Source organism: Alexandromys fortis, unplaced genomic scaffold (genome assembly GCF_014885135.2).
Source record: "Alexandromys fortis isolate MF-2015 unplaced genomic scaffold, M_Fortis_MF-2015_v1.1 scaffold_43, whole genome shotgun sequence".
NCBI classification, from domain to species: Eukaryota; Metazoa; Chordata; class Mammalia; order Rodentia; family Cricetidae; genus Alexandromys; species Alexandromys fortis.
The window spans coordinates 6,179,202-6,206,825 of record NW_026067928.1 but is presented as its reverse complement, the minus strand read 5'-3'; the positions used below and the strand labels follow the sequence as shown (position 1 = coordinate 6,206,825).

Genomic DNA, 27,624 nt, shown 5'->3' with positions numbered 1-27,624 from the left:
GATACCATAGTATTTAAATGTAGTTTTTGTATGGGTTGATTTTGGATTCTTGCCTCAATTAATAAGATACAATTTTAATAATCACCTTTGTGCTGAAATTTCTTTATAATTTTTAAAGAATTTTGCCAAGGATAAATGGGAAGAAGTAGAGTTTCTGAGTCAAAAGAGAGAAAGAAAGAGACAGACGCAGACAGGAATAGGAACAGGGAGTGAGGGAGGGAGAGAGAGAGAAAGAGGGAGAAGGAGAGGAATACATGTGTAGTATGTGTGTCTGTGCATGTGTGTGTGGGCAGGAACATGTATTCATGTAAACATTTGTGGAGGCCCTGGGTGGATGTTGGGAATGTCTTCCTCAGTAACTCTTCACCTTCACCTTAAATTCCGCACCTTTAAGGGTCTCTTCCTTATATCTAGAATTTGCCTTTTTAGCTGAACTGCCTAGCCAGAGAGTTCTGGCTGTCCACTTCTCTCTGCCTTACTCTTCTGGGGTTACAGATGTCCTTGCTTATGCCTGCTTTTTAATGTAGGTTCTGAGAATTTTCTTTCAGGTCCTCATGCTTCTATATCAAACACTTTACCAGTCCCAAGAATAATTTTTACATTATTGGTTTATACCATTAATAGCTGTGTGAAAATTTTGTCTTATTTAATGCTCCCATTGATTCTCCATTCTTTTTACCTGCCTGTGAATTGGCCCAAAATAAGTATACTTCATATATTCATATATATATAAAATTTTGTAGTATTTCAGGCTTGTTTTAGTCACTGTCTTCCTACTGAAATACACCAGTAAGTTGTACTCATTCAGACTTTTTAATACCTTAGTAGCTTTTTTTTTTTAAACTTTTGAGAACCTTACCATTTCCATCTTAGTTTAGACCACCTCTTCTTTTCAGTGTTGCCGCAACAAGTCTTGTTCAGTTGTCACCCCATTATTATCCCTTTGCATATTCACTGTTATCCAAACTAGTTCTTATGCAATGTTCTAATTAGTAGCACTTCTGTATTTAAAATCAAAAGAATCTTGACTGTCCTCATGTTCAGTTCTCATTCTTTTCCCTGCAGGCTTGGATCTGTTTGCATTCCTATTTCCAGCATACACACCCCCTTTTATTCATCAGTGAACCTTTGTAATACTCTTTCAATCCCCGCTTTTCCAACATTTGTTTTTCTCACTGTCTCTTTAGTGTGTTTCTTTTTAATATACGCTGCTCATAACTTCTCAATAGGTTGTATGTGTCCCACACTAGGCTGTATTCTGGTCATATTTACTAGTTGTTACCTCATTTGGAGCTTAAATTGGAATATCTTTGTTGGGTGACTGAAGACAGTTTTGGAACTTCTGATTACCTGCAGAATGGAAGTTTATTAACATTACAAGTTTGTTTTGAGCCTGGGTCACACTATGTAGATCAGACTGGACAGAAGTCAGGATCCTCCCAAGTGCTGGAATTATAGAGGAGTACCATCATGCCAGGCTCACAAACTAATTTCCCATGACTCTATAACCTTTTTGTACTTTGGTTTCAGGGTTTTTCATGACTGAACAATATTGCTTAACATTCTCAAGTTATTTTAAATCTTTTAACTGCAATATCTTCCTTTCCATTTCTCTAGTTAACTCCACATTTTTTTAAAAACCTGAGTCAATTAAATTGAACATAGGTCTTTTCTTCATAAATGACACAAATGTCTTTTTTTTTTGCACTTGTTATATAATACCATACAGTTGTTTTCATTTCTGTGTTCCTATTGTGGTCCCATGTCTTTATAATTATATCTGTGGTAGCTAGTATCTACTACTTACTCAGTAGCCAAAGTTTTGTGAATAAGTGAATGATCGCATTCTGTACCTGAAAAATGATTTCAGTATACAAGATACAATGCTGTTTTATAGCTTTAGGTTTCTAGCCAATGTACTGTATGTGTTTATACATCAGAAGATTCCTAAAAGATTAAATTTAGTGAGAGACTAATTAATAAATCAATAGCTGTATTTTTCTAGGTAAAAATATCTTCATTAGACTCCGAAGTCAGAAAGGGGTAATATAACTTATTATATTATAAGTTGTGATTCCTTCAGTATTATTTTTAATGGAAAGTAATTAAGAGTAATGTATGCTAATTTCTTTAATAAGTCACCTCATAGTCAATACATAATGAGTAAAAAAGACATTTTGTTCTTATTGAAAGAACTTTGCTTACTTTGCTTCCTTTAGAAATAGAGCTCAGTTTATATAAATTTACTGCATTATAAGGAAATAATACTTAATTCTTCTAACATTAAATTTTCATGTTTGTATATAATTAATCATTTAAAATATTTTTCTTGCCTTTTCAAAGTATTGGTGCTACTCATCTTTTTGTTGAATCTAGGAACATAGTCTAGATGTTTCTTTATTCATTTGTTTTATGTTTGCTAAAGAATACCATATAATTAAACTGTAAAATTTACAATTTATTATGACTGTAGTTTCAATTTTTCCATTATTAGCAAAATTAATTAAATTGAAGACCAGTAGAGAGTCATGAAAAATTTTCAGCATTTATGTATCTTCATAATTACCTTTTCAAGTGCTAATGGGTCAACTCTCAAACTAGAGTAAATTTTGAAGACTTTGTTGATTATTCTACTTATATTCCTAAAGTGTAGTCCAAATTACTTTTTCTTTTCTAGCTAAATGTTCACAGGAAAAAAATGATCTTTTAAAATTTTTATTAAAGCTATTTTGACTGTAAATATTTTCCTTAAGAAGTATATAAGGGAAGTAACAAATGTGTATGATTATATTTTATATAATGATGCTTCAGAAATAAATGGCTTAATGAATGTTAACTAATGTTCCTAAAATGTTAATTGAAATAGATAGTCCTATCTACTATCTATATGAGACTCAATCTCGGTTATTCTTGTTTCTACACATAGATATTTATTTATGTATGTGCTCACTCATAAGTGTTTAGGGTTTGCTTCTGAACATCTAGTCTGATAATACTTTTACAACATGTAGAAATGTCAGTAACAATTTCACCTTGGTTTTATAGAAAAGCTGATAAAGATCTGGAATTATCTGGAATATCTTATTGATTAACTTAAAAATTAGTTGTGTTCTGTTATTTCAAAAGGAAACAAAGTTGTTTTTATTCAGTATATGTTTACTAATCTTTAATATTTGTTATTGAAAAATACTTTTAAGATTATTTTAGTAGAAGGTCTAGATTATCTGTTTGAGACTATTAGGAAATGCCCAGTTCCTTTAAAAATATAAGATTGGATTTTTTACTTTATAAACTATACTTGAGACAGTAATGTCTTAGATGGTGAATAGGTCATGGGATGGGAAATTGGAAAAAAGTAGAGTCCAAAACAGTTAAAAATAATTTTCTCATGCGTGTTTGCTTTAATTATTTTTATTCATTATAGTGTTTTCATTTTGTGAGCTTTTCTATGCACATACAAAATGTTTCTCCTCAGGCCCCCTTGTATTTGCTGGTCCTATTTTTATGAACCACCGAGAACAGGCTCTAGCCAGACTCAGATCCCATCCTGCTCAGCTAAAGCATAAACGGGACAAGCACAAAGGTATTTGGTCTTCCTTATCACCTAGGTGGGATGCTCTCCCAGCCTTTTCCACTCATTGGGATTTTGTTTCTGGGAAAATGCACAAACTGACTCTGCTGCTTTGCTTCTGTGGGTGGATAGCCTGAGGAGAAAGAACACACTGAGAGTGGTGCTGTCTGCGTGAATGTGTGCTTCTCTCTTTGTTGTTGGGAGTGTGTTCACAGTGTGTCTTTTTCATTTATTTCCCTGTGTCCTAATTTAAAAAGGTAAAATGTATCATTCCTTTCTCTTTTGATTCTTTATCCTTGGATTTTTGATGATTAGAGTGTAGTGTTTTAGTCCTTCTCAATGTTTTTAATATGGCTTAGCATTAACAAAGTTATTAAATACACTGTAAAATATGTTAATACTGCCAATGTATTTTCCTGGTATTTTAATGCTAACAGCGTACAGGAATACAGAAATAAATTCACTTGCTATCTGAGGGCCATATAGAAAGAGGAATAAGTAGAGGATAAAAATATATAAATGTAGTTTTCAAGAGAGGTCAGAGTTCTTACTAAAGAGAGAGACTGAGAGTCTCCTTCTGCATCATTTATTTCAAAAGCAGAGGTCTGGATTATAAAAATAATCCTAAGATGTGGTTATAACTAGTTTTGAACTACTAATTGCAGCTAAGCTAGTATCAGGAAATAATTAGTGAAGAAAAAATTTTATTTTTTATATAAATTATATCTTGATTTCTAGCATGGGAAACAGATACTCTTCATTAGCTAGTCCAATTTATATCTGATGTTTCCTAAAATGTCTGAAGTTGGGCTGGATATAGTTGAAAATTTTGAAAGTATATTCTGTATAGACAGGTTAATCTAACTGTGTATATCTTACTTTTTTTCTTTGGCCGAAAGACTTTAACCCATCTTTTAAAAATTACTTTCATGGACTGGAGAGATGGCTCAAAGGTTAAGAACACTGGCTACTCTTCTAGAGTCCCTGAGTTCATTACCCAACAACCTCATGGTGCCTCACAACCATCTGTTGTAAAATCTGCTGCCCTCTTCTGGTGTGCAGGCATGCTGCCAGCCAGAACACCATATAATATAAATATAAACACCCTATAGATAAAAATTTAATAAACTAACTTTTAAAAGTAACTGATAGTACCAACTTTATTACTTGCCTTTCTCAGATTGTCAGTTTGCTACTCAAAGCAGACAAAACATGGAGTTCAAACTTAAGTGTTTTAAATGTAATATCACTTGTTAATATAGGATTTGTGTTTGCTTTATTTACTGGGTAATCAAACAATTCATGTATATGAAAATCTGTAGAATAGCTTTTTTTTTTTTTTTAGTTTTTCGAGACAGGGTTTCTCTGTAGCTTTGGAGCCTGTCCTGGCACTAGCTCTTGTAGACCAGGCTGGCCTCGAACTCCCAGAGATCCGCCTGCCTCTGCCTCCCGAGTGCTGGAATTAAAGGCGTGCGCCACCACCGCCCGGCCTGTAGAATAGCTTTTAAATTATGTAATTTATTTTTTATTTGCCAGAATCTGTGATATCATACTCATCTTTTAGTCCAGATGTTCTTAATTTCTTTTATCAATAGATGTGTGACTAGGATTCTAAGATTTTCCCTAAAGTAGAATAATATATTCCCATTTCATGAGACAGATTAAAATCTTAGTTTCTTATGGATAAATCATACCTTTAAAAATTGTTTGGGGTATAGTATTAAATGTAGACTGGTGTTACAAATTTAAATAGTACTTCCTTAATGCTATAGACTTATTAACTATAGAAACTCTTAAACAAAATCTAGTCTTAAATCACTTTTGTGTGCCATTGGATTATTCTTTCTAATACTGTAACAGTCTTCGAGACGGATGTGGGCATTCCAGTGGAGAGCCAGGTTTGTTTGTTCATTTATGTATTATTCCTGGTTTTATAGAGTAAGTCAGTTTCATCTCTTTACTCCCGAGTGAATGTAGTGTTAACTTATGAGATAGTGTCCTATTTCTGTAAATGATAATTTACCACTCACTACTTCTTGTTTGTTTATTATATTAATTGGCCGGCTGTTATTCACTGTCCCGTCTTTTATTCCTCTCTTTCTATTGACTGCTCTTATTACATTTCACTATCTTTTAATATTTTTCCTTTATACACTTTTTCTTTTATTACTTTGGCCTATAGTTTATCCACTTAGAAGTTCGCTGTGCTAATTGTTGTCTTCTGACCTAAGTATAATTATAAAATATGTTGTGGTTACAAGTGTAGGATGATAAGAGTTATTTTTCTGCCCTGTAGCTTTTTAAGGGTTAAAAACTAGATTTATTAGCAGCACTACTTCCTAAGATGGAAAGCTGAAGAGCGTTTGGTCAACTGCACGGAGCTCAGAGATACTTACAGCACGGCAGACTTTGATTAAAACTCGATTGTGTAAGACTGAATCGCTTAGTAGAATTCTTTGTAACATATATAGGTTGTTTGAAAATGGGATCATAAGCTAGATTTCTAAAATAATTCCTAGATTAACTTTATCTCCAGCTACTTCTTAACATCAAGGATGTTTTTTGATATGTCATATCTAGTTAGGAACATCTGAATTATTATAGGAGTAGTCTTTGAATCTATTTTAGAGTGACTGGCTGTGACATTTTGAAGACATTCTGATAAGCACCTGAGAATATTTTCTGCTCTTTCTGTTTGGGAGTGCTATAGAATGTATTGGATATATTATGACCTTGATTATGGTTCAGTTTTCATCCTAAATCTTTTATACAACTGTACACCTGTTCATAAATTTGTTAGTCTCTTTAGCTTCCATGTCTTTATTTTATTAGCATAAGTAACTTGCAACCTGTATTACTATAAAGACTATCTTAAATATGACGTGCATGTATTATATTTGCACATGAAAATCCACCATGAATGCTAGCCTCAACTCTTTTAACTGCACCATTAGCTTCTGATTTAGAATTCTCTTGAATGTACAGAACCTGCAATTTTATTGTGTAAAGAATTTATAGTTTATTTTTTTAACTAGAGATTTAAGGTGTCAGTGATTTGATGATAAGAAAAAACACACATGACCCTTATTTATGTTCAAATTCTAAATTAGTTCTACCATTTGTGACACTGGACTGGTTGCACAACCCTCTGAATATTAATAAATGGTAAAATAATACCTATGTCATTGGACTGCTATGCTGATTAAGCAAATAACAATAAATAATCGTAGTAAATATTGATTGAATACTTTCTATAAATTGCTTGATCCTCAAAAGAATATTATGAGGTGTGCACCATTATTGCTGTTTGATAAGTGGGAAAGCTAATTTAAAAGGTCCAATATCTAGTTGTTACACCGTTAGCTAGGATTCTAGTCTAACCACTTAGCCATTGTGGCACTGAAAGTTTTATAATGTTTAGCACAAATAAAGTACTTAGGATATTGCAGGTACTGCTGCTCTTTGTGTTTTATTTAATGATTTTTCTCAAAGCACTCACTGTGTTCCATGATCAGTTTTACGTTTGTATGACCAAGGTTAGCTTAAAAATGCATGGCTTGAAGTAAAAATTTATATGGTATCCAGTCCTTTAGATGTTACTCTATCTTCTACACAAATATGTCACAGAAGATAAATGCAACGTTTTAAACACGTATCTGCCAAGATTTCATAGATTTAATATCATATGCTAGATACATTTGAACATCGATTAAAAAAGACAGTTATGCACATGCCAACGGTCTGTTCAGACTTACATTATTTTCTAACACAAGATGAAGTTCTTTATCTGCTCATTAATCTTTTTGTAGTAATGAGTTTGAACATATTTGACCTTACTCAAGTGTACTTGCTGATTCTTGATTTGGACTACATTTTCCAAACTTTAAAACAACCTAAATTATTATAATTAAATTATATTTTTATATCAAATCCCAGTGCGTGTGCGTGTTTAAAAGTCTGCCATTGACTAAGACTCATCTTTTTCTCTACTAATACTTTCACAATCTGTGATATTAAGGTATGGTTTTATATATAGGATGCATTTTACATGAACACTAAACAAAAAGTTTCTAAATGGAATTTTGATTTCTCCAATAAAATCTTTCTTTTATTAATATGAATTTTATTTACTAAATTATTAGGCCTTTAATATTTTCTCTTCTCTGATGCTATAATCTTTTGTGGGATTTGTATCTAAATTAGCCTCTAATTCATAGGAGGAGAAAAAGGTTAAAGTCAAGGTAAAAGTTTCTAAGTGGAAAATATATTCATATAAAGTGGGCTAATATTTAAAATGTTTCATTAAGTCTGGTAAAATATGAAAATAACTAATGTGATTTTTAAATTTCTCTTGCTTTTAATAATTTTATATATTTACCAGTTATGAGGAAGTTATAGAACTTCTTCCCATCTAGTATCTGACTAAGTAAACTTTGGAAAACATAGTCTTATTTTTTTTTCCCGAGGTCATGAATGTATTCCACCGTCTTCCCAGATGAGAGAGAAGCCTTTAAATGGGGGATACATTTCATCCGGACTGAAAGTGTTAGGACTTTTTATTTAATTTGTTTTTTTCTATGGTTTAATAGACAAACCCACATTAGAAAACTTAGCAAAAGAGGTATTATTTTTTTAATCCTGTTATAGTAAAACCTCTCACTAATTCCGGTGTAGTTTTGTGATATTTTTTAATAAAAAATTCAAAGTAATTTCTTCCTCTGAATTTCCAGGGTCATACTTTTAAAGGGAAACCTGTCTAAAATCACTAGCTTTTCAAACCAAGGGCTCAAGAAATGAAGGATTCCTTCAACGTGCCTTCAACCTCTGGGTCCAGCAGTTAATTCTTGTATGTTAAAGGACTTTCATGTTTATGCTACATTTTAATGTAACGTTGACCTATTTTGAAGTCTGATGTAGGGGAGCATATTTTCTTCATTGTAGTATTTAATCTGTAATCTGTATTGCTTGAAGATAACAAAACTGAGCTTTAACTTAAATATCCTGATATTAATACTTCTTCAGTAAGTCACATGGGCCTACCCATTTTATGCTATTCCGAATTAGTGAGGTTTTACTCCCTAGTGTTAGTATTTAAAGGTTGTTAGAAAGTATTCGAAGTTTTAAGATGAAGTCTTACAAAGAAGTTAAAAAGTTTGTGTTAACTAAATAGTAATGAAAGTAACAGTGAATGAAATGAGAACTAAATGATTGGATGTTCTCATATTTAGCATTTAAAATGTGTGTCTGCGTGTTGTATACACTTCTTTATCGTTCCCATGCTACATGGAGTGCTTTAGCCCAGGTGCCCTGTGGAAATCCCTTCCAGATGTTCATTAGGACTGTGCGAAAGGAATTTGAGTATTGATATAAAGGTCATATTTGTTTCAAAAAGCAAGCTGTCAGTCTGATTAACACATTACCAACTTCAAATTTTAGTATTCTAGAGTGTGAATGCTATGGTTAGAATATCATACATTTCTAAGTCATATGTAGAGAACAGTGGTTGAAAGAAGCCTAAAGCAAGTTGAGAGGCAAATATGGGGGAAAGAATAAAGATAGAAAGATTTGGTGGGCTACAGCGAGTGGGAACAGAAGAAAGCCACAGACTAGAATATGGACGGAAGGAAAGAGAGGGAGATGAATGGGAATAGGCCATTGACCTACAGCATCTTCAGTAAAAATCTTTGGTCTTTATACAGTTTTTTAAGTTTAGTTGAGTTCTGCCGTCCTGGTAGGCAGAAAGGCAACAGCCTTTCTGACAGCTGGATAAGAAACCTGTCATTTGTGAGTCTACTAGAATTTTGTAAATACCGAGTACTAACAGTATCACTAAGTGAAATTATTGTTAAATGACTTTGCATGTTGTTATTTTATGCAGACTAAATTTTTCCATATCAAATTTAAATTTCACATTCAAATTTTATTTCTGTTACTTAATTATGCATTTTCATTACACAGCTAATTAGCTGACTAGGTTTTATTCATACCTTAATCCTATTTTTATTTTTATCTGTTTAATAGTATTTATAACTTAAATACACACACATATATATATACATTTATGTGTATATATATTGTATATGCATATATGTATATATATTTGTTCAGACTGTCTTCTTTGCAGGTAGCTTCTTGATCTATCACTTCTAACAATGACAGGGTCTTCTTGCTTATTCCTTTTAACTTTTTTTCTTTTTTTCTTCCATTGTAAAGTATTTAAAAAAATATTATGAATCTGAATAATGGTTTAATCATTAATTATAACGTTTTCAGATGGAAGTGGAGATAGAGGGGAAAAGGATGCAAGCAAAATCACCACCTATCCTCCAGGCTCCGTGAGGTTTGACTGTGAGCTCCGAGCAGTGCAAGTCAGCTGTGGATTTCACCATTCAGGTAGCAGCTGAAACTTTGGGGTATACCTTCATTTTTACAGTTGTGCATACCTTGCTTCTAATTGATAAATTATAAGTTGTTGCCTACATGTCAAGGCACAGTATCTGTCAAGTTAATAAGTTTTTATAATTGCAGAATTTCTTAAAAACTATAGCATGATGAAAGAGTACTGTACTTGTCACCAGATCTAGCTTCTAATTTGTCTGCTGATAAACTCTCTAATTCAGTTCAAGAAGTTACTGGAGATGAAATAATTCCTGAAGTGCCATTCAATTCTAAAATCCCTATCTCTTAAAATATTACCCCATGTTTTATTAGTGCTAAAATAGAAATATACATATATCATTAAAATAAAATATATTTTCGTAAATTATTGGCATTCCATTTAAATAGCTTAAGTTACACTATTAAAAATGAATCTATGTTTTCTCCCTTGATAAGACATTCATAAATCTTAATTTCTGTTGTTTTGTGGCTGTTTATAGTTGTTTAGAGACAACCCTACCTGCTTGCCTCTAACATTCTAGATATTAGAGAACAGAATTTTATATGTGCTTACCCATTATGAAGATAAACCAACATGTATCACTAAATGCTAATGTTATCTAATGATATTTGTCAGTTTTAAAGTGTATAATGAGAAGCATGAATTTTATGACCTGTAAAATACTCTTCAGTAATAAAAGTTCATTAATTTTTAATAAATGTAGAATTATGCAATGTACTCTTGCCTAATTTTTTGTTTTTTTTTTGTTTTGTTTTGTTTTGTTTTTTTGTTTTGTTTTGTTTTTTCGAGACAGGGTTTCTCTGTGGTTTTGGAGCCTGTCCTGGAACTAGCTCTTGTACACCAGGCTGGTCTCGAACTCACAGAGATCCGCCTGCCTCTGCCTCCCGAGTGCTGGGATTAAAGGCGTGCGCCACCACCGCCCGGCCTCTTGCCTAATTTTTATATTGTATATTTTTTGATACAAGATCTTATTGTGTACTCCTGGCTGGCCTAGAATTTACTGTATAGATGCAGCTGGACTCAGATTCACAGAGATCCCTTTGCCTTTGCTTTCCAAAGACTAGGGAGTCAAGGTGTGCACTGCCACACCTTTCTTACCTATTTTTAAATTAATATTTTTCTTTTTTGAGAATTTTATACAATGTATTTTGATCACATTCACTTTCCCCATCCCCCAAATCTTCCCAGATCTCTGCTTACCTCCATACCCACCCAGCCTTTTTTGGCTCTCTTTCTCCTTTTTAACCCATTAAGTCAAGCTTGTATTGCCCAAAGACCTGCCCTGAAGTGTAGTTAACCTACCAGGCTTTACATCCTTAAATAAAATGCTATCAAATTCCAAAAGCTCATGTGCTTGTGATGGGACTTCATACCCACCTCCCCTGCTCCATGTTGAGATTTTGTCTGTCGTGGCCTTGTATGGATCTTGGTCATACTGTCACAATCACTGAAAGTTCTTAAATTCACTTGCCCTTTTGTGTCTAGGAAATGCTATTTCTTTGTAGTCATCTGTCATCTCTGGCTTTTACAATCTTTCTACCCTTGTTCCATGAAGATTCCTTAGCCTTGTATGGAAGGGTAGTGTATTGATGTCCCATTTAGGGTTGAGAACTCTGAAGTCTTTTATTCTCTGCAGGCTGGCCAGTTGTGGTCCTTTTTGCTAACTGCCATCTACTACCAAAAGAAGCTTCTCTGGTGGGAGTTGAGAGATGCCCTTATCCATGAGTATATCCATAAGTCATTCGGATTTATTTTTGCTAAATAAATTATGTCCATTTAGCACAGTAACAATAGTAGAGTCTCCCCTGTGGTCTATAATTTGTCTAGCTACAGGTTGGCCCTGTTAAGGGTGTCAGGTGTGGTTTCTATTTCATGAAGTGAGTCTTAAATACAATCCAAAAGTGGTTGGTTACTTCAAAAACAATCATGCCATTATTGTTCCAGGAGGATTATTTTGCCAAGATGGTCATTGTTGTGGCTCAAATGGTTCTAAATTAGGTAACAGTGATGATTACTTTCTCTGTGGGTAGTGTGTTAATATCACTGTTAAAGCTAGCCAAGAGGGTGACTCCTCAAAACAATTCTTGCTTGACTTTTCAATTTTTTATGGTTCAGGTATGTAGTACGTGCAAGTATGCAGTAGGGTTTTGCCATCAATTTTTAGAGATAAACTAAGAGAATTTTCAATAGCTTAAAATGTTTAGAGAGACTCTATGAGACCACAATGGACAAGAGCTAAAAAAGAAATGACCCATTCCTGGCATTGGGTTGTTTCTATTTGTTGTTGTTGTTGCTGTTATTATTATTATTGCCAGCGTGTGTTGTCTAGTTGTGGTATTGTCCCTCCACCGTAGAGTAACTTGATTTAAACTCTTGTTATATGTGTATATTTTAAGGAGCTTCTACTTTAATAGGTTTCCACATGGCTTTTTCAAAGCTTGTCATGTAATTTATCCCTCCCTATATTCTTCGCTGCCTTTCCATCACTCATTCATCTAATTTTTTTATTATCTATTTTTAATGACTACACATTTAACAGTGAAAATTATATTGCTTTTATTATTGCAATAATAAAAAATATAAAATGCTTATAATAAAACTATTAAACTGTTGGTTTCAGTGGTTTTGATGGAAAATGGAGACGTCTATACTTTTGGATATGGGCAGCATGGCCAACTGGGACATGGGGATGTCAATTCCAGGTACTGACTAGCTTTATTTTTCTATAGTATAATCTTTTTTCTCATATCCCTTTCTTTTCCCCTTTTTGTTTGTACGTGCATATGTGTGTGTGCATGTAAGTATGTGTACACTGAAATAATGCACTACTGCTTTTTCAAACATGCCCAAGAATTATTGGTGGTTTTTGATTGTGTGGTTGAGTTTTATTCAAGGTAGTTTATTTTGTAGTTTAATGAGAATAGTTGATAGTCTCTTAGGTACAAGAGTGACTAAAACTACTACAAAATTCTTTTCAGTTACATTTTATTCACAAGTTCCTCCTGGAGATAGAAAAGGTACTGAATACACCAAGTTATCCAAAGATAACATTTAGTACTGTAAATCAGCTCTGTATTCCTGCAGTAGGTTATTGTGAAGAAAATCCATGTTGTTTAGGTCTACAGAGAGCAGACTTGTTTATCTAGTCAGCCTTAACTCAGAAGCTGAGTTTGTATAAGAGCCTAATTTCCATTCTGCCTCACTTCTCATTCTATAGTCAGTATGTGAAGTTGAGTCATTGCCAAAATCAAAGGGACATCTACGATTTCTTATTTATATTCCTTGAAAGAAAGGACTTATATTTTTCTTCTAGATATTAAGTAAACCCCACAATTTTCATTGTGTTAACTCACCAAACTTCTGTGCCATCATATAATAGTGGCCAATGATTCTGTAAGGTGTGTTGAGAGTAAGTCAGCACTGTTCTGTTTCTCACTGAAGACTTACAGCATAGAAGGGTTTATCACAGTTACAATGGTTAATGTTGATATTTAACTGGTAATCACACTGAAGTCTTGTGAAAGAAAGGATTTTGCAGTTAGACATGATAAAACCTGCGTTGTATGTTGTGAAAAGACCCTTTGTAAAGTCAGACTTGGTACATTAATATCATTCTACGAATAAATACTTGCCAATCAACGTATTAGAATACGAAATGCTGTGTTGGGAGTGGTGGCACATACCTTTAATCCCAAAATTTAGGAAGCAGAGGCAGGTGGACCTCTATGAGTTCAAGGCCAGCATAGTCTACTGAGAGAGTGAGTTACAGGACAGCCAGGACTGCACAGAGAAACCCTGTCTCAGAAACAAAACCAAAAAAGTGTGTGTGTGTGTGTGTGTGTGTGTGTGTGAGAGAGAGAGAGAGAGAGAGAGAGAGAGAGAGAGAGAGAGAGAGAGAGAGAGAATGAAAATATTGATAATCATAACTATACTCAGATTACATCCCTCTGGTTAATTTAATTTCTGTGCAGTATGAAAATTGAGCAGTATAAAAAAAGATCCCTGTCCTACTTTGGTGAAAGAAAGGTTATTTATATCAGCTTCTAAAATGAAGAAGTTACCTGAAAATCCCATCTGTTTTTCTGATTGTTCTAGTTACAGCACCATCATCAATTTGTAGTAAGTTTCTGAGGTAGCAAAATCACAGTGATATGCCCAGTTCTTTGGGTAACTCAAATTTATTATCTTTTGAAGTTGGAGCAGAATTATTGTTTCTTAAAATTAAATATTTTAAAATTTTATTTATTTATTTAATAAGTACGAGTATTTCGTCTGTATGTGTGTCCATGTATCACATGCATGTCTGGTGCTTCTAGAGGGAAAGAAAAGGAGTCAGATCCCACAAGCTGGACTTATATCTGCTTGTAAGCCGCCGTCTGAGTGCTGGGGACGGAAATCTCCCATCTTCTGCAAGAGCAAACAATGTTTCCAGCTAATGAACCATCTCCAGCCCTATGAGATGCGTTTTAATTTCCCAAAACTTTACTTTTCCAGCATGAAAAATTTTACTCATGCTTTCATTTTAATGTGTAACTGAAAGACTCAGTACATGCTATAGGGCAAAAAACCTGAACTGAATTCAGGGACTTGAAATTCCACCAATTCCTATCCTGGATATCGCTACTCTGGAAAACTCTGCCCCCATGATGTAAGCTTGCTTCCCACTCTGTTCTCCGTTTCTTGTATCCTGAGCAGAGGCAGTCACCTCCGTGTTTTTCCCAATAAATTTCTTGTGTGAGGTTTGCTGAGCAATGTGACTGTGTGGTGTTCCTTGGATCCCAGCTGCCAGCTTACACTTACACATGTGACTTTGGCAGAGCTAATTTGGGTGACACAGCATAGTCTGCCTTTATCATACTCTAGTGGATTCGAAATTCATCCAGACCACTTCTATCTTTATCAGCCTTCTTGTGACCTAGAGCGATCTGTGATTTATAAGATGTTAGTTAAATTTGGAAGAGTTCATCACTTATTTGGAGGTATAATCCCACAAGTAACAAAGCCTCTACAGAACATGTATTGATTACCGCAAAAGCAAAGCATGCATAGATGTTTGGTTTATATGGTTGGATGTATTTTTAAATGTTTCTATTAACCAAGTGAACATTATTCATAGCACATGTTAAAATATGTTGACTAATATAAGGAAACTATTATAGTATATATAATGATAAAATATAGAGGAGATATTATTGATATTCTCTTAACTGTAATTTTGTCAGCTTCCAGCTTGGGTCTTGATTTTTTTTTTTAGCATGTGGTAACTATTTTTAGTCAGCCTTGTGTTTCAGGTTTTTCCTTTATTAAGTAGTATAAAATGTATCTTCCTCAGATGTATGTATGAGAATTCAGAGATGATGTAGGTCATATACTTATCATGGAACCTAGCCTGCAACAAGTATTCAATAAATGCTAAACATTACTATTAATGCCTTTTAATATTTTAACTCTTTTAAGCAATAGCCCATGCTAGAGTCAAAGCTGACCCTATTGCCTCAATTGTTTTTCACTGTACTAACCCCACTCTTGGTGCTTCTGGACAATGGACGTCCAAAGGTTTATAAGGCTTTTATTCATTTATTCCTGAAACTGGTCTAATAAGATTTAAAAATTTTAAATTTGTTTGTTTTTTTCATTGTGCTTCTAAGTTTCTGAATTCCAAATTAATTTACTATTTGCTGTAAACTTAAAGAAAGATCTTCAGAACTATATAGTTCTGGTACAATAAGGTAAATAAGGTTTTATTTCTGAGTTTTATCTTTTTTTGCTTGTCCTTCTACCCAAATACACTATTTGATCATAGTGTCTGAAAGTATATAGAAAGGGTTCACATCCTTGCCTCATCACTTCCTGCAAACGATGTGATTGTAATGTATTTGAGCTTTAGTCTTCAGTTCCTGTCTAAGGTTGCAGAATCTATGTTACATGTAAAGGCATGGAATGTACACACACACACACACACACATATACAGGTGAAATTTTTATTTTCTGTTCTTCCCCTGTTTTCCAGTAATTTAGTAAATGAACCCATGAGTATCATGGGAAAAGTTCAAAGAACGTTTCAGATACCTGCAGTTAACCTTTGGAGACATCTTGAAAGATGTCAGATCTGACAGTGCACTTACTTTAGAACTCAGTGGTAGCATTTTGTAAATAGTGTCTATAAACTGTAACAGTGCTAGGACCTCTCCCTTTAGTCTTTGTTTGATTTGAACTGATGTGTCCATGAGGACATTAATTCACAGTGCATACCTCTGAAGTGGCAATAATTTATTACCCGTTTGCTGTCCTCAAAATTGAGAATCCCTCACCCTTGACTGATCTTCCCATCCATATTACTGAATTCTCTAGTTGAAAAACAAACAGCAAACAAACAAAATACTGCTTCATTTATTTATTCTACTTTATCTTTTATTTATTTATTTCAAGACATGACTTTTCTGTACTCTTTTTATTGCCTACCATGTATAATAACTGTTTTTCATTTATTAAAATTTAGTGTAACTCACAGTTTTTTAATATCCAGTTTTATTATGATAATAAGAAACTTCAATATAGTGTAATGGTCCTATATGTTAATTCTATCTTGACACTCATAAAGTAGTAAAATATATATATATATAATTCTACAAATACATTTCTCTCTATGTTTTTCTTTATATATGAAAAAAAATTTTTATAAAAATTCCATTTTTAATTTTTTAAAATATTTCACTACTTTGTGAGTGAATATACTATGCATAAATACATATATTCCATTACATATGTGTATGCATACACATACATACAGAGGACTTGAGTTTATTAGTGCAATATTTCCTACAGCCCTCTACTCTTAGTCTTTTTTCCTTTTCACTTTATTTCTTACACAGTTTAGAAATTATTTCATCTTTTCACTCTTACCAGTGTGCTACATAAATGTACGAATCTGCCTATATTTTCCTTAACTGTGTTTAAGGACCCATAAAGAATTAAATCACCATGTTCATATAGATGGACATCATTTCAGATTCAGCTTGTTTCTCTCTACAGTGAGCATAATTCTGCTTTTGCATGACTTTGTTATTATTTGTTTTTTTAAAACATTTTGAGAACTTGCTGATAGACATTCCTGTCAGGAAAAGAAATTATAAAATTTCTGCAGTGTATTACAAGTAAACTGAAAGCTTTTTTACAAGCTAAAGTTTTTTTCAGGTCTCCTGAAGGTCAGTTGTGGTCTTCCTAGAATCCTATTGGTTTATCTCAAAAATCAATTCTTTTAATTCTAATCTAGTCATTTATCTGTTCCCATAACCACCAACTGAGCAAATGATCTGATTTTGAATTGTTCTGTTCACCAGACCTTTTCCCAGCACAGGATCTGGGAAACATCACAACAAAATAAAATTGTTCCTCCCACAAGCCGTATAACTCTGCTTTCTACTCTCATCGTCCCCCACTCATTTCTTTATGCCATAGGTGAGAGAGAAGTGTACTTTCATCATTCCTTGGAGCCTTTTGCCTAGGTATTTTTTTTTTTTTTTTTAGAATCTGTGCAATACTGTTTCCTATCTCCTTTCTGACCTCTTAAGTCTGTTTATCTATATTAATGCTTTCACACTTCCTCAGATCTTTTATTTTAAATGGAATAAGCCTGCTCTTCAACTGCCTTTTGTTTTTAGCCATGGTTCTTCTTGGTTTTTCCTTTTGCTACTGGTGTGCTTGATGTGCATGTCTGTTGCAGTGCTTTGCTTGCTCCTGCCTGCCCTGGCGGCTCCCTGCCTTCCTAGAGCATTGGCATGCACGCTATTGGTCTCGTTTCCCAAGATTTCTTTCTTCAGTTCCTCTTCATATCCAGAAGAGCAAAAACCTCTTCATCCTGCTCTGTAACAAGCTACACAGATTCATTTCTTTTCTAAATAGAAGTGAATGCTTCTGCCATCTACTCTGCCATCTACTCTGTTGTTTCCTTTCCCCATGCTTGATCATTTCCCAAGACTGAAGATTATAAAATCAGTTACTACATCTAGATGCTTTATTGAATTCCTGCTAAGATGTCACATGCCATTGAATTTACAAGGTCAGCACATTTCTTCTGTTAAAGGACACAGCTGAATATCTGAAAAATTAAAATCACGTATAACTGTCAGATATAACCATCTTTTCATACCTCATTGTTCCTAGTTTATATTTTATTATTACTTACTCTAACTTCTATTTCTAGTTGACAGTCTTGCTCTTTTCCAAGTCATTTTCAGTTGTATTCTATCGAATTTTAGTGGAAAAATTTTACATAATTTTGAAGTATAATTTGCTCTCAAAAAAGCTTTCTTTTTGTGTTTTTCTTCTGTAATATTTTTCCAATTACAGATGACAGTTACTAAAAATGGTTAATAACATAGTTTATAAAAATAGGTAAAGATACTAGGCTATCATTTTCCTAAAACATCATTTATCATGTGTTTACCATGTGCCAGGCATGGATCCAGACACTTCTTGATTATTTCCAGGGATCACATGGGACAGACACAGTTTCCTACTCTTCTCTATATTGTAAGGAGAAAACTGAATGAGTTTATCTATCCTGGTCTCTCATCATGAATGGAGTAGGACAATCCTGGGCTGTCTAGCTCTAGATACTGAACTGGTAGCTAAATACTGGCTGCTCAGTGTGTATGTTCTGAGTGCTTAACTATTGCACTGACATCAAGAATATATCATCTATTAAAAATTATAACAGAGATTATAAAATTATTTTATCTAGTTCCTTGATTGAATTTCTGTTGCGGAACCACATGCTTAGGTGCTAAGTCAGTGCATAGTCTTAGCAGATTTCTCCTGTTAAAGTCAGCATTAATATATGAAAAATTTTAATGATGTGTTCATGATTAGGGCAGTATATTTCAAGAATCTTTTTATCTCCTTAAAGTCATTGTCCATTTACCTGGTATCTAGCATGGAGGCAGGTGTATAACACCTAAACAGATGATTACTGAATGCTCCTAGTGGTGCCTTGACAATTTCAATTCCTTATTTTACTGTTTATTCATTGTTTTATATTTCAGTTGAATCTTATAAGAAATTGACTTTTTTTTTTTTTAAACCTAGGGGATGCCCCACACTTGTTCAAGCCTTGCCAGGCCCTAGCACACAAGTCACTGCCGGCAGCAACCACACGGCAGTCCTTTTAATGGATGGACAGGTCTTCACATTTGGAAGTTTTTCTGTAAGGAATTTTTCAAGCATTAATAATATTGTATTATACAATTGCCTTATAATTTGCTACGTTAGCTATTTTTTTTCTGGTTCCAGTAAAATTCTTGTATTAAGATAATTGCATATGCATATTTCTTGCCTATCCAACACATACAAAACCTGAATTACATACTTTCACATAATTTTCATCTCTAGTTCAGCATTAGAATTTATTGAATTTAGCAACTGTGTTAGAATTGGACATGTTTATTGCAAATCAAAAGCTTTTAAACAATCAGTGGAGCTGATTCTGTCATTTGAAAGGACATTTCTCATCTAATTTGTAACACAATAATTTTACTTAACATGAAGAACTATTTCTATTTTAGAATATTTTGAAAGCTTACATTTTAAATTATTTTAAAACTATGCTTTCTTATGGCTGCTTGTCCTTTTACCTAAGATCAAGTGCAAAATTACTTTTCTTTGTCCTCTCTGTTTTTGTTTGTCTGTTTCCCTCTTTGCCTCTGCCAAAACTTGAAAAAAAAATGAGAATGCTGTGAGGGTTTTTTAATAGTTTGATGTAGGGGATATCAAGAAAATCTTTCTAAAACTATTACTAAGTGTATACTGTATGATGACTCTTCTGACCTAAACAGTTTACGTCTTTTTAATTGTGCCTGTGTTCTTTTATGCCTGTGCGGGGACATGTATATGTGAGGTGTGCATGCCAGGACACATGTAAAGGTGAAAGGACAACTTTGAATATTGTTCCTCAGAAGCCGTCCACCTTGTTTTTTGAGGAATAATTAAAGCGTAAAAGGTTTGCAGTCTATTTTCCACAGGGCAGGTTTGGCAGAGGTTTGGTGCTGTGAGCTGTCAGGTCCTGACCCATTTACTGCTTTGCTATTAAGGGTGTGGTTTTTCTTTTAAAGGAGGCCATGGTCATATAGTGTTTGCCTTCATCTTATTTTTTGCTCTCTTTCCTCCTCTTCTTCCTCTTCCTCATCTTTTTCCTCCTCTTTTTCTTCTTTATTTTGATATAGGATATTACAGTAAAGCCCTTACTAGACTGAGCTCTCTATGTAGACCAGGCTGGCCATCAGCTCACAGAGACTGACTTGTCTCAGTCTCTACTTGCTGGGTGCTGAGAGTGAAGGCACATGCCACTATGCCTGGCTTTCACTTTGACTTTTCACTCCTATGTAATTTCAGCTCATGGAATGTTGCTACTCCAAATAGGAAGGGTCTTCGTATCTCAACTGACCCAGTGCAGAAACTGTGCTCACAGAAGTGCCCATGGTTTGTCTTCTAATTGATTCTAGATCCTGTCAAATTGATAATATTAACCATCTCACCGTCAGTTCATGCAGGTCTTACCTGTCCTTTTTTATAGCCTTTGTAATGATTAAAAAAAAAAATCTTTGGCAGGAATTTAAATTATCTCAGGACATTTATTGTGTATTCTGACCATGGTTGCTTGTTGCTTTAATGATATGTGTAGAAAGTAAGACATAAAAAAACATAACATTCCATTATTGTGAGCATATTTTGGCACATACATTCTTAAATATATCCTTTTTCCGTGTTACTGAAATAATGCCTTGGAATCTCAATCCTTCTGGCTCAACCTCCATAATCGTAGGATTACAGACATGCTCTCCTGTACCCGGCTACGGTTTTGCTTTATATTTTCTTACAGAGGACAGATATTATTCTTCCTCATCTATGCCTGTTATATAATCACCTTTGAACATTAATTATAAAACTTTCTGATTTACTTGTCTTTATGAAAATAATGTTTTTTTGAGATTATAATCACACCATATCCCCCTTCTCTTTTCTTCCTCTAAGTTTTTAAAATGGGGAATGAAATGAAGGTGAGCATCAGGTAAATATGCACTAGGCAAGCCTTTGTTACAGAATTAAGATCAATTTTGTCATATTCGTTTTATCTGTGTGGATTTGGATCTGCTTGTGTCCTAGGAGTTTGCGTGTCTCTATCTGTGCCTTGTCTATTGACACAATGTAGAGTTCCTCAGACACCTGTCATGCAGCGCATTCTTACCGCATGGTTTGTCTATACTCTAGTTTTTCAGTGGTTTGTGCTTATACACGTAAGTGCTTTACATTTTAATTCCTTAATGATATTATTAGATGTGTGTCGTTTAGATAAATTCTAAGAAATGAGGATTCTGAGTCAAAAGTTAATGCCCTGGTAGGCATGTGCATGCTGACAGTCTATCTTCTCACAAGCTGTGTACAAAAGCTGCTTTTTCCAGAGCTCTGACAACAGAAGGTGCTGTTGATCCTTTGAAGCAGCACTGATCTGATAGCTGAGGAAGGGTCTGCTCAGTTTCAAGTCCCTACCTGTGGTTGGTACTATGAACTGTCAAGTTCTGACTTATTGCCAGTTTGCCAGTGAAAGGTTTGGCTTTATTTGGAGAAATTTTCTGTGTCCTCTCTGTTCATTTCTCATTTTAGGCCTCCTCTTTTGTGCCTCCCATACCTTTAGGCTTGCTAGACATGTGGAAGAGAACTCTGGGTATTTGGTTTCTTCTTCTGGTTACATGTAATGACTTCTACAGAATCATAACATGGTTAAAGGTTTAAGTCATGTACTTATTTGCTTGCTTTGTGTGCTGGTTTTGTGTCTTCTGGTGGGAAATGTGAAATCAGTTTTGGCTTTCTAGACTAAGAAATTCTAGTTGCAGACTTGACTTCAAGGATGGCTGACCTTTCAATCCCTATGGAATTGTTTAAGCATCTATATTTTTTACTTTATTCAGATGTTTTGGGTGGTGGTAAGGGAATACATGGTTATTTTAATATTCCGTGTGACTTTCTTTTCTTCACAGATCTGAATATATTTGAATATTGTGTGCTTTTTCCATTGTTCACATTTTTATACTCTTTTTTCTTGTAAAAAATAGACATTTGAACAAGGATAAACACGAGCTATTTGGCTACTTACTTCTTTATTGTGTAACTAACTTCTCCTTCCCTAGGTTCTCTTACTTGTGTAACTTCGTCTTGTCCCTCGCTAGGTGCTCTTCTAGGGATTGAGGCTTAGTTGCTTCTATAGTTAGTCTGTGTGTTGTTTTCTGGTTGTGATGTTGAAGGAGTAGAAGTATTCCTAGGAACCCGATAATTGAGTGAGTGTTCGCAGCAGTCTGTGTTCCCTCATTCCTAAGGTGTTGGCTTTCTCTCCATGGCTTGTTGCTTCTTCTCATTGGTGAGGTTGCATTAAATATTTCTGGGACCATGAGGTAGTATTTCTTCTCTTCAGGGGTTTATGAAAGGAGAGTTATGTGAGAGATGGCTCCTGAGCCATATGGATTGATTATCTGCTGTCAGTGGACTTTTGTTTTTTTCAGGTACTGTCTTAGTAGTGAGAAACTCCCTACTTTTGAAATACATTTCTTTAGCTAACTACCTACCTATAGGCAGCGATACTTTTGAAGTGAGCTATCTTGGTTTAAACACACACCTTATTGTATATTTCTATTGTTTAACACATAAATAAAATGACTAACTAGAACTTTATATAAGAATTATATGGAAGTTTTCTAAATTTACTCTCAGTTCCTTTAAGCTTTTATCTTATTGAAAAATATCCTCTCAGTGTGAGCTTGAGTGCCCTTCTTTTATACTGTTACCTTCAAATGCCAAAGTGATTATTTTACGTGAATCATTTGTAACAGCACTTTTTAGACATTGTATATATAAGATACCTTTCCTTTAAATGTAGGTAAATACAGAGCATTTTAAGAACATTGCTTATATAGAAAATATTTCAACTTATTACAAACATATACATTATGCATTGTTAAAGATCATCTAGGAATAATAGAAATTACTCTATTACTTTGAAAATGTTAAGTCCAAATTTTGCATTTATTTATTAAAAAAATTAAGTCTATAAAAATAAGATTTCATAAAGCTACTTTTATACAAGTTATTTTAACTTTAAAGAACCTGCATACCACTTCTTCAACAATTTGTATGATATGATTTATTTAATTTTTAGAAAGGACAACTGGGACGACCCATTTTGGATGTACCATATTGGAATGCAAAGCCAGCTCCCATGCCTAATATTGGATCAAAATATGGACGGAAGGCCACTTGGATAGGTGCAAGTGGAGACCAGACTTTCTTACGAATTGATGAAGCACTTATAAATTCTCATGTACTTGCAACATCAGAAATTTTTGCTAGCAAACACATAATAGGTAAATAGCTTTATAATAGTCTTTATAATGAGATATTTCTGTACCTTTTTATATTTCTGGTAATAGAAAAATGAGGTAATTGGGAAATTTAAAAAGCAGCATATTGATAAGCTGCTCAACAGCAGAAATATGAGCCTTGTTATAAAGGGGTCAAACTTATATTGTCCTGAGTGGTTTCTACATTAATTCTTTTTCTGTATTTATTGAAATTAATTTTATGGGCGATCATTATTATCACACTTAAACCTATGCCCATGACACAACAAGTAATTACACAGTAGAGGTTTAGAGGATAATACTTACTATCATTAATTGTAGATTTATAGTCAGAGGTGTTGTCTTAATTCTACCGTTTCAAAAAAGATCCCACTTAAACCATTTAGGTATATATTAGCTTCTGCATGTTAATATATTGATAATAGTGCTTCCCTTGTGGGCTTGGGGGAATATATAAAGGTAATTCAAAGTAAAATATATTTAAATGTGTTTTTATAAGGTTTGGTACCTGCTTCTATATCAGAACCTCCACCATTTAAGTGTCTTCTGATAAATAAAGTGGATGGAAGTTGTAAAACTTTTAATGACTCTGAACAAGAAGATCTGCAAGGATTCGGTGTGTGTCTTGATCCTGTGTATGATGTGCTTTGGAGGTAAGCATATGACTTAATAAAATACAGCATCAATAAGATGGTACAGAATTGGTTTCAAGATTTTTTTCACTAAAAAAAAGAAAAAAAAAAAAAAACAAAAAAAAAAAAACCCAAAAAAACATTTAACAGTTCTGGGAGTAAAAATTTGTTTGGACTAGTTTACATTTTCAGGTGTGTAAACAGAGCTCTGCTTTGTAACATAACTGGTTGTACCTTCCGCTTTTTCTATTTGATGGTAGCAATGAATGAGAGAGATAAATCCCAAGTATTTTGTGCTAGTTTTTTCATCATTTTCATTGTTCCAAAAGAGATTTAAGAGACAGTCTTCTCCTGTGTTGTTATTGTGAAGCTGAGAGGTGTTCCTCTTTAAGCTGGGTTCAGAATTTCTTTCCACTGTCTGGACCCTTGCTACTCTGTGCCTTGGGATTTCCCACACAGTTCTTGGATGCAGATTCCTCAGCTAAGTTTCACTTTGCCTCCACTTCATGTCTGCACCCTCTCAAATTTCTTAGGAGCTCACTTCTCATGAATAATCAGAAATTTAACATTTTTTGTGTACATTAATGTATTACTTATTTTATAGTCAAGAATAATTTAGAAAATTTTCAAAGTTAACTACGTGTTAAAGTGCTGTAATTATTATCTTTCTTGATAGGTTTCGACCAAGTACCCGAGAGCTCTGGTGTTACAATGCAGTGGTTGCTGATGCCAGACTTCCCTCTGCAACAGACATGCAGTCCAGATGTAGTATTCTAAGTCCTGAACTTGCACTGCCAACAGGATCAAGGGCTCTGACAACCCGATCTCATGCAGCCTTGCACATTCTGGGTAAGGTTGCCTTTTGATGGAGAGCAGAATGACATTCATGTATGCTATGCTGATGGTCACAATTTTTCTTAAATGGTTAAATTTGTATGTTATTCTACCATATTTGTTAAATAATAATGGGTGCTAATCACACAATAAATTAAATCCTAAGAAGTTTGTCTTCCATGAAATGATACGAAGATCTCAATATCATAAAATAGCAATGGGTGTCTAAGTGTAAGGCATCCCTGAATATACTTTTCTCAATGTAAAGATAATGAAGGATTCTCTTTAACTTGAACACATAAACTTTTAGAGCTGTAATCCAAATACGTTTCTATAGTGTTTAATTTATGTATATACTTATTAACTACTTTGGGATTCAGAACTTTTGTAATAAATAGTTGCTAGAATTTGGGGGGGGTTGTTTGCTTGCTTGCTTGTTTTTAAGTCAGTTCATACACCTGTGTATTGTTTTGCTTTTAGAAATGTTTATTCAGAAAGATTCATTAGGAGCTAGCACGATTCAGTGGGTAAAGTTTGCCTTCCAAGTGTCAGGACTAGAATTCAGATTTCCAGAACCTTTGTCAATGCTGGGAAGGTTTGGTGGACTTCCCATAATTCCGGTCCTTAGGAGACAAAGACAAAGGCCCTGGAGCAAGGAGACGAGCTAAAATGTCTATGTTGGTGGTTCTGAGTTCAATTGAGAGGTCTTACGTTAATAAATACAGTAGAAGACAACATAGGAAGGCTCCCGATGTGATGTTAGTCTTAGGCCTGCACGTACATGCACACACATGCATGTTTATCCTAATAAACATAAACACTTTCACATATGTAACCATATGTGTAAGAATTGTGTATGCATGCAGATACACAAAAGGACATACTTATGCTTATATAGCATCTACACTGTAAGTTCATATTTGTTGTAGGGAGGCTACTGTTGGTTCCCGGCTGCTTAGTCCCAAAATAATCACACAGAAACTGTACTGATTAAATCACTGCTTGGCCCATTAGCTTTAGCTAACTCTCACATATTAATTTAACCCATTTCTATTAATCTGTGTATCACTGAGGCTGTGGCTTACTGGGAAAAGTTCCCATGTCCATCTCTAGCAGGGCTACATGGCTTCTTTCTGACTCTGCCTTCTTCCTCTGAGCATTCAGTTTAGTTTTCCCTTCCTACCTAAGTTCTGCCCTGCTATAGGTCCAAAGCAGTTCCTTTATTCATTAATGGTAATCACAGCATACGAGGAGTATCCCACATCACATATTTCTAAGCATAGTTAGTAGATTATAAATTTATTTCTTCCTTTTTTCCAAGATTTTATTTTAACCATTGCAGCCATCCAAAACACACATCAAAGTTATTTAAAACTAATATGTCTTCCTTTAAGAGTACTATGAAAATCGAATTGGTTTAAGAAGTTCTGTAATGAACCAAAAGTAAAATGGTTCTGACTTTTCAGAGGTTTAGTTTTGTGGAAGATGTCATATAACTTATGTTTTAAGTGTGATAATTACTATGCAGAGAAAAATTTATTGTATGCATTCTTCTATGAAGTGCTTAATGCTGGGAATAGATCATGTTTATTGAGCACATTCATAACTTATTTTAATTTGCCCTATATAGCATTAAATAACATCAGTACTACTGAAAGTTTTTGTTTCAAGAGTTTGAAGTTGACTTATTTATCGTTTTAGGTTGTCTTGATACTTTGGCTGCTATGCAGGACTTAAAGATGGGCATTGCAAGCACAGAGGAGGAGACTCAAGCAGTAATGAAAGTCTATTCCAAAGAAGATTACAGTGTAGTAAACAGGTTTGAAAGTATGTATACTTAGACTTAGGAAATGTTATCTAGTAGCAGTAATAGACACCTGTTTAAAACCATCTTTACTTACATCTTTCAGGTCATGGAGGAGGCTGGGGTTACTCTGCTCATTCAGTTGAAGCCATACGTTTTAGTGCCGACACTGATATTTTACTTGGTGGTCTTGGTCTGTTTGGAGGCAGAGGAGAATATACTGCTAAAATAAAGGTAGAGTTTATGATACTGTAACTCTGTTTCACCTGAAGACATTTGTTTTTACTTAGTCTGTCGCCTTATGTTTCCTTTTTACTTTGGTTTGTGGTTAATGGTTCCTTTAGAGAAAGGAAACATTGCTAAACTCTTCCTCAAAACTATGAGATCACTGACCAGTAAAAAAATCTAATTCATACAAAGGGAGAAAATGAGCTTTCACTCCAAAATGGACTCAACGCCAGTCTCATTGCTTTGTGTTGAAGTCCAGGTAGTTGATTAGCTGCACCCTGTTATGTGGTTGCTGCCCTAGAGCTGTCTTAGTACCAGGATAAACTCCTTTTGTGCATGTAAGTCTCCACCATCTTTATTGCCAAATACTAAGTAAACAGCAGCATGTGGGGACTAGGAATAAAGGGAGAAGTAGGGAGGGATTTGTCTTTTGTGTAAAAATTTGGACTAGTTATGAATCAAGGACTGGTGTGGTAGCAGATGCTTGTAAGCCTAGCAACATGGGAGTCTGGTGCCTGTGTAAGCCTAGCAACATGGGAGAATGGCACCGGGAGTTCAAGGCTAACGTAGTGTGTTTCAGGCTATCTTGTATGATTATGACCTTGCCTTTTTTAAAGAAATTTTTAAGTTTCCCACACTTATCTGGAAGAGCCAGCAGGCATTGTCTGTAGATTACCTGACTGTTTTGGTTACTTAGTAGTAGTATGGACATGTGTCTGTAGTCAGTCCGCTTTTGTAATTTTTCACAC

At 34.3% G+C, this 27,624-nt stretch overlaps 1 protein-coding gene and 1 long non-coding RNA gene across 17 annotated transcripts in view; one reads left to right on the top strand and one right to left on the bottom strand.

The window, feature by feature from the left end:
- Positions 1 to 27,624, bottom strand: part of LOC126503159 (uncharacterized) — a 1,076,305-nt gene that overhangs the window by 92,499 nt on the left and 956,182 nt on the right. The gene's annotated exons all lie outside the window — the stretch shown is intronic.
- Mycbp2 (MYC binding protein 2) overlaps positions 1 to 27,624 on the top strand; it is a 214,271-nt gene that overhangs the window by 60,832 nt on the left and 125,815 nt on the right. For 13 of the 15 annotated variants that reach the window (XR_007592185.1, XM_050144676.1, XM_050144674.1 and 10 more), the window contains exons 18-26: positions 3,476 to 3,583; positions 9,845 to 9,964; positions 12,592 to 12,673; positions 19,059 to 19,176; positions 23,176 to 23,380; positions 23,877 to 24,030; positions 24,686 to 24,858; positions 26,545 to 26,670; positions 26,754 to 26,881. Coding sequence is in view for 14 of the 15 variants with exons in the window: in XM_050144676.1 (XP_050000633.1) it covers positions 3,476 to 3,583; positions 9,845 to 9,964; positions 12,592 to 12,673; positions 19,059 to 19,176; positions 23,176 to 23,380; positions 23,877 to 24,030; positions 24,686 to 24,858; positions 26,545 to 26,670; positions 26,754 to 26,881 (1,214 nt within the window). In the remaining variant the exon portion in view is untranslated. Of the gene's footprint in view, positions 1 to 3,475; positions 3,584 to 8,290; positions 8,418 to 9,844; positions 9,965 to 12,591; positions 12,674 to 19,058; positions 19,177 to 23,175; positions 23,381 to 23,876; positions 24,031 to 24,685; positions 24,859 to 26,544; positions 26,671 to 26,753; positions 26,882 to 27,624 lie in introns of those variants that run through there. The other 2 variants (XM_050144677.1, XM_050144671.1) reach the window with 2 other exon arrangements.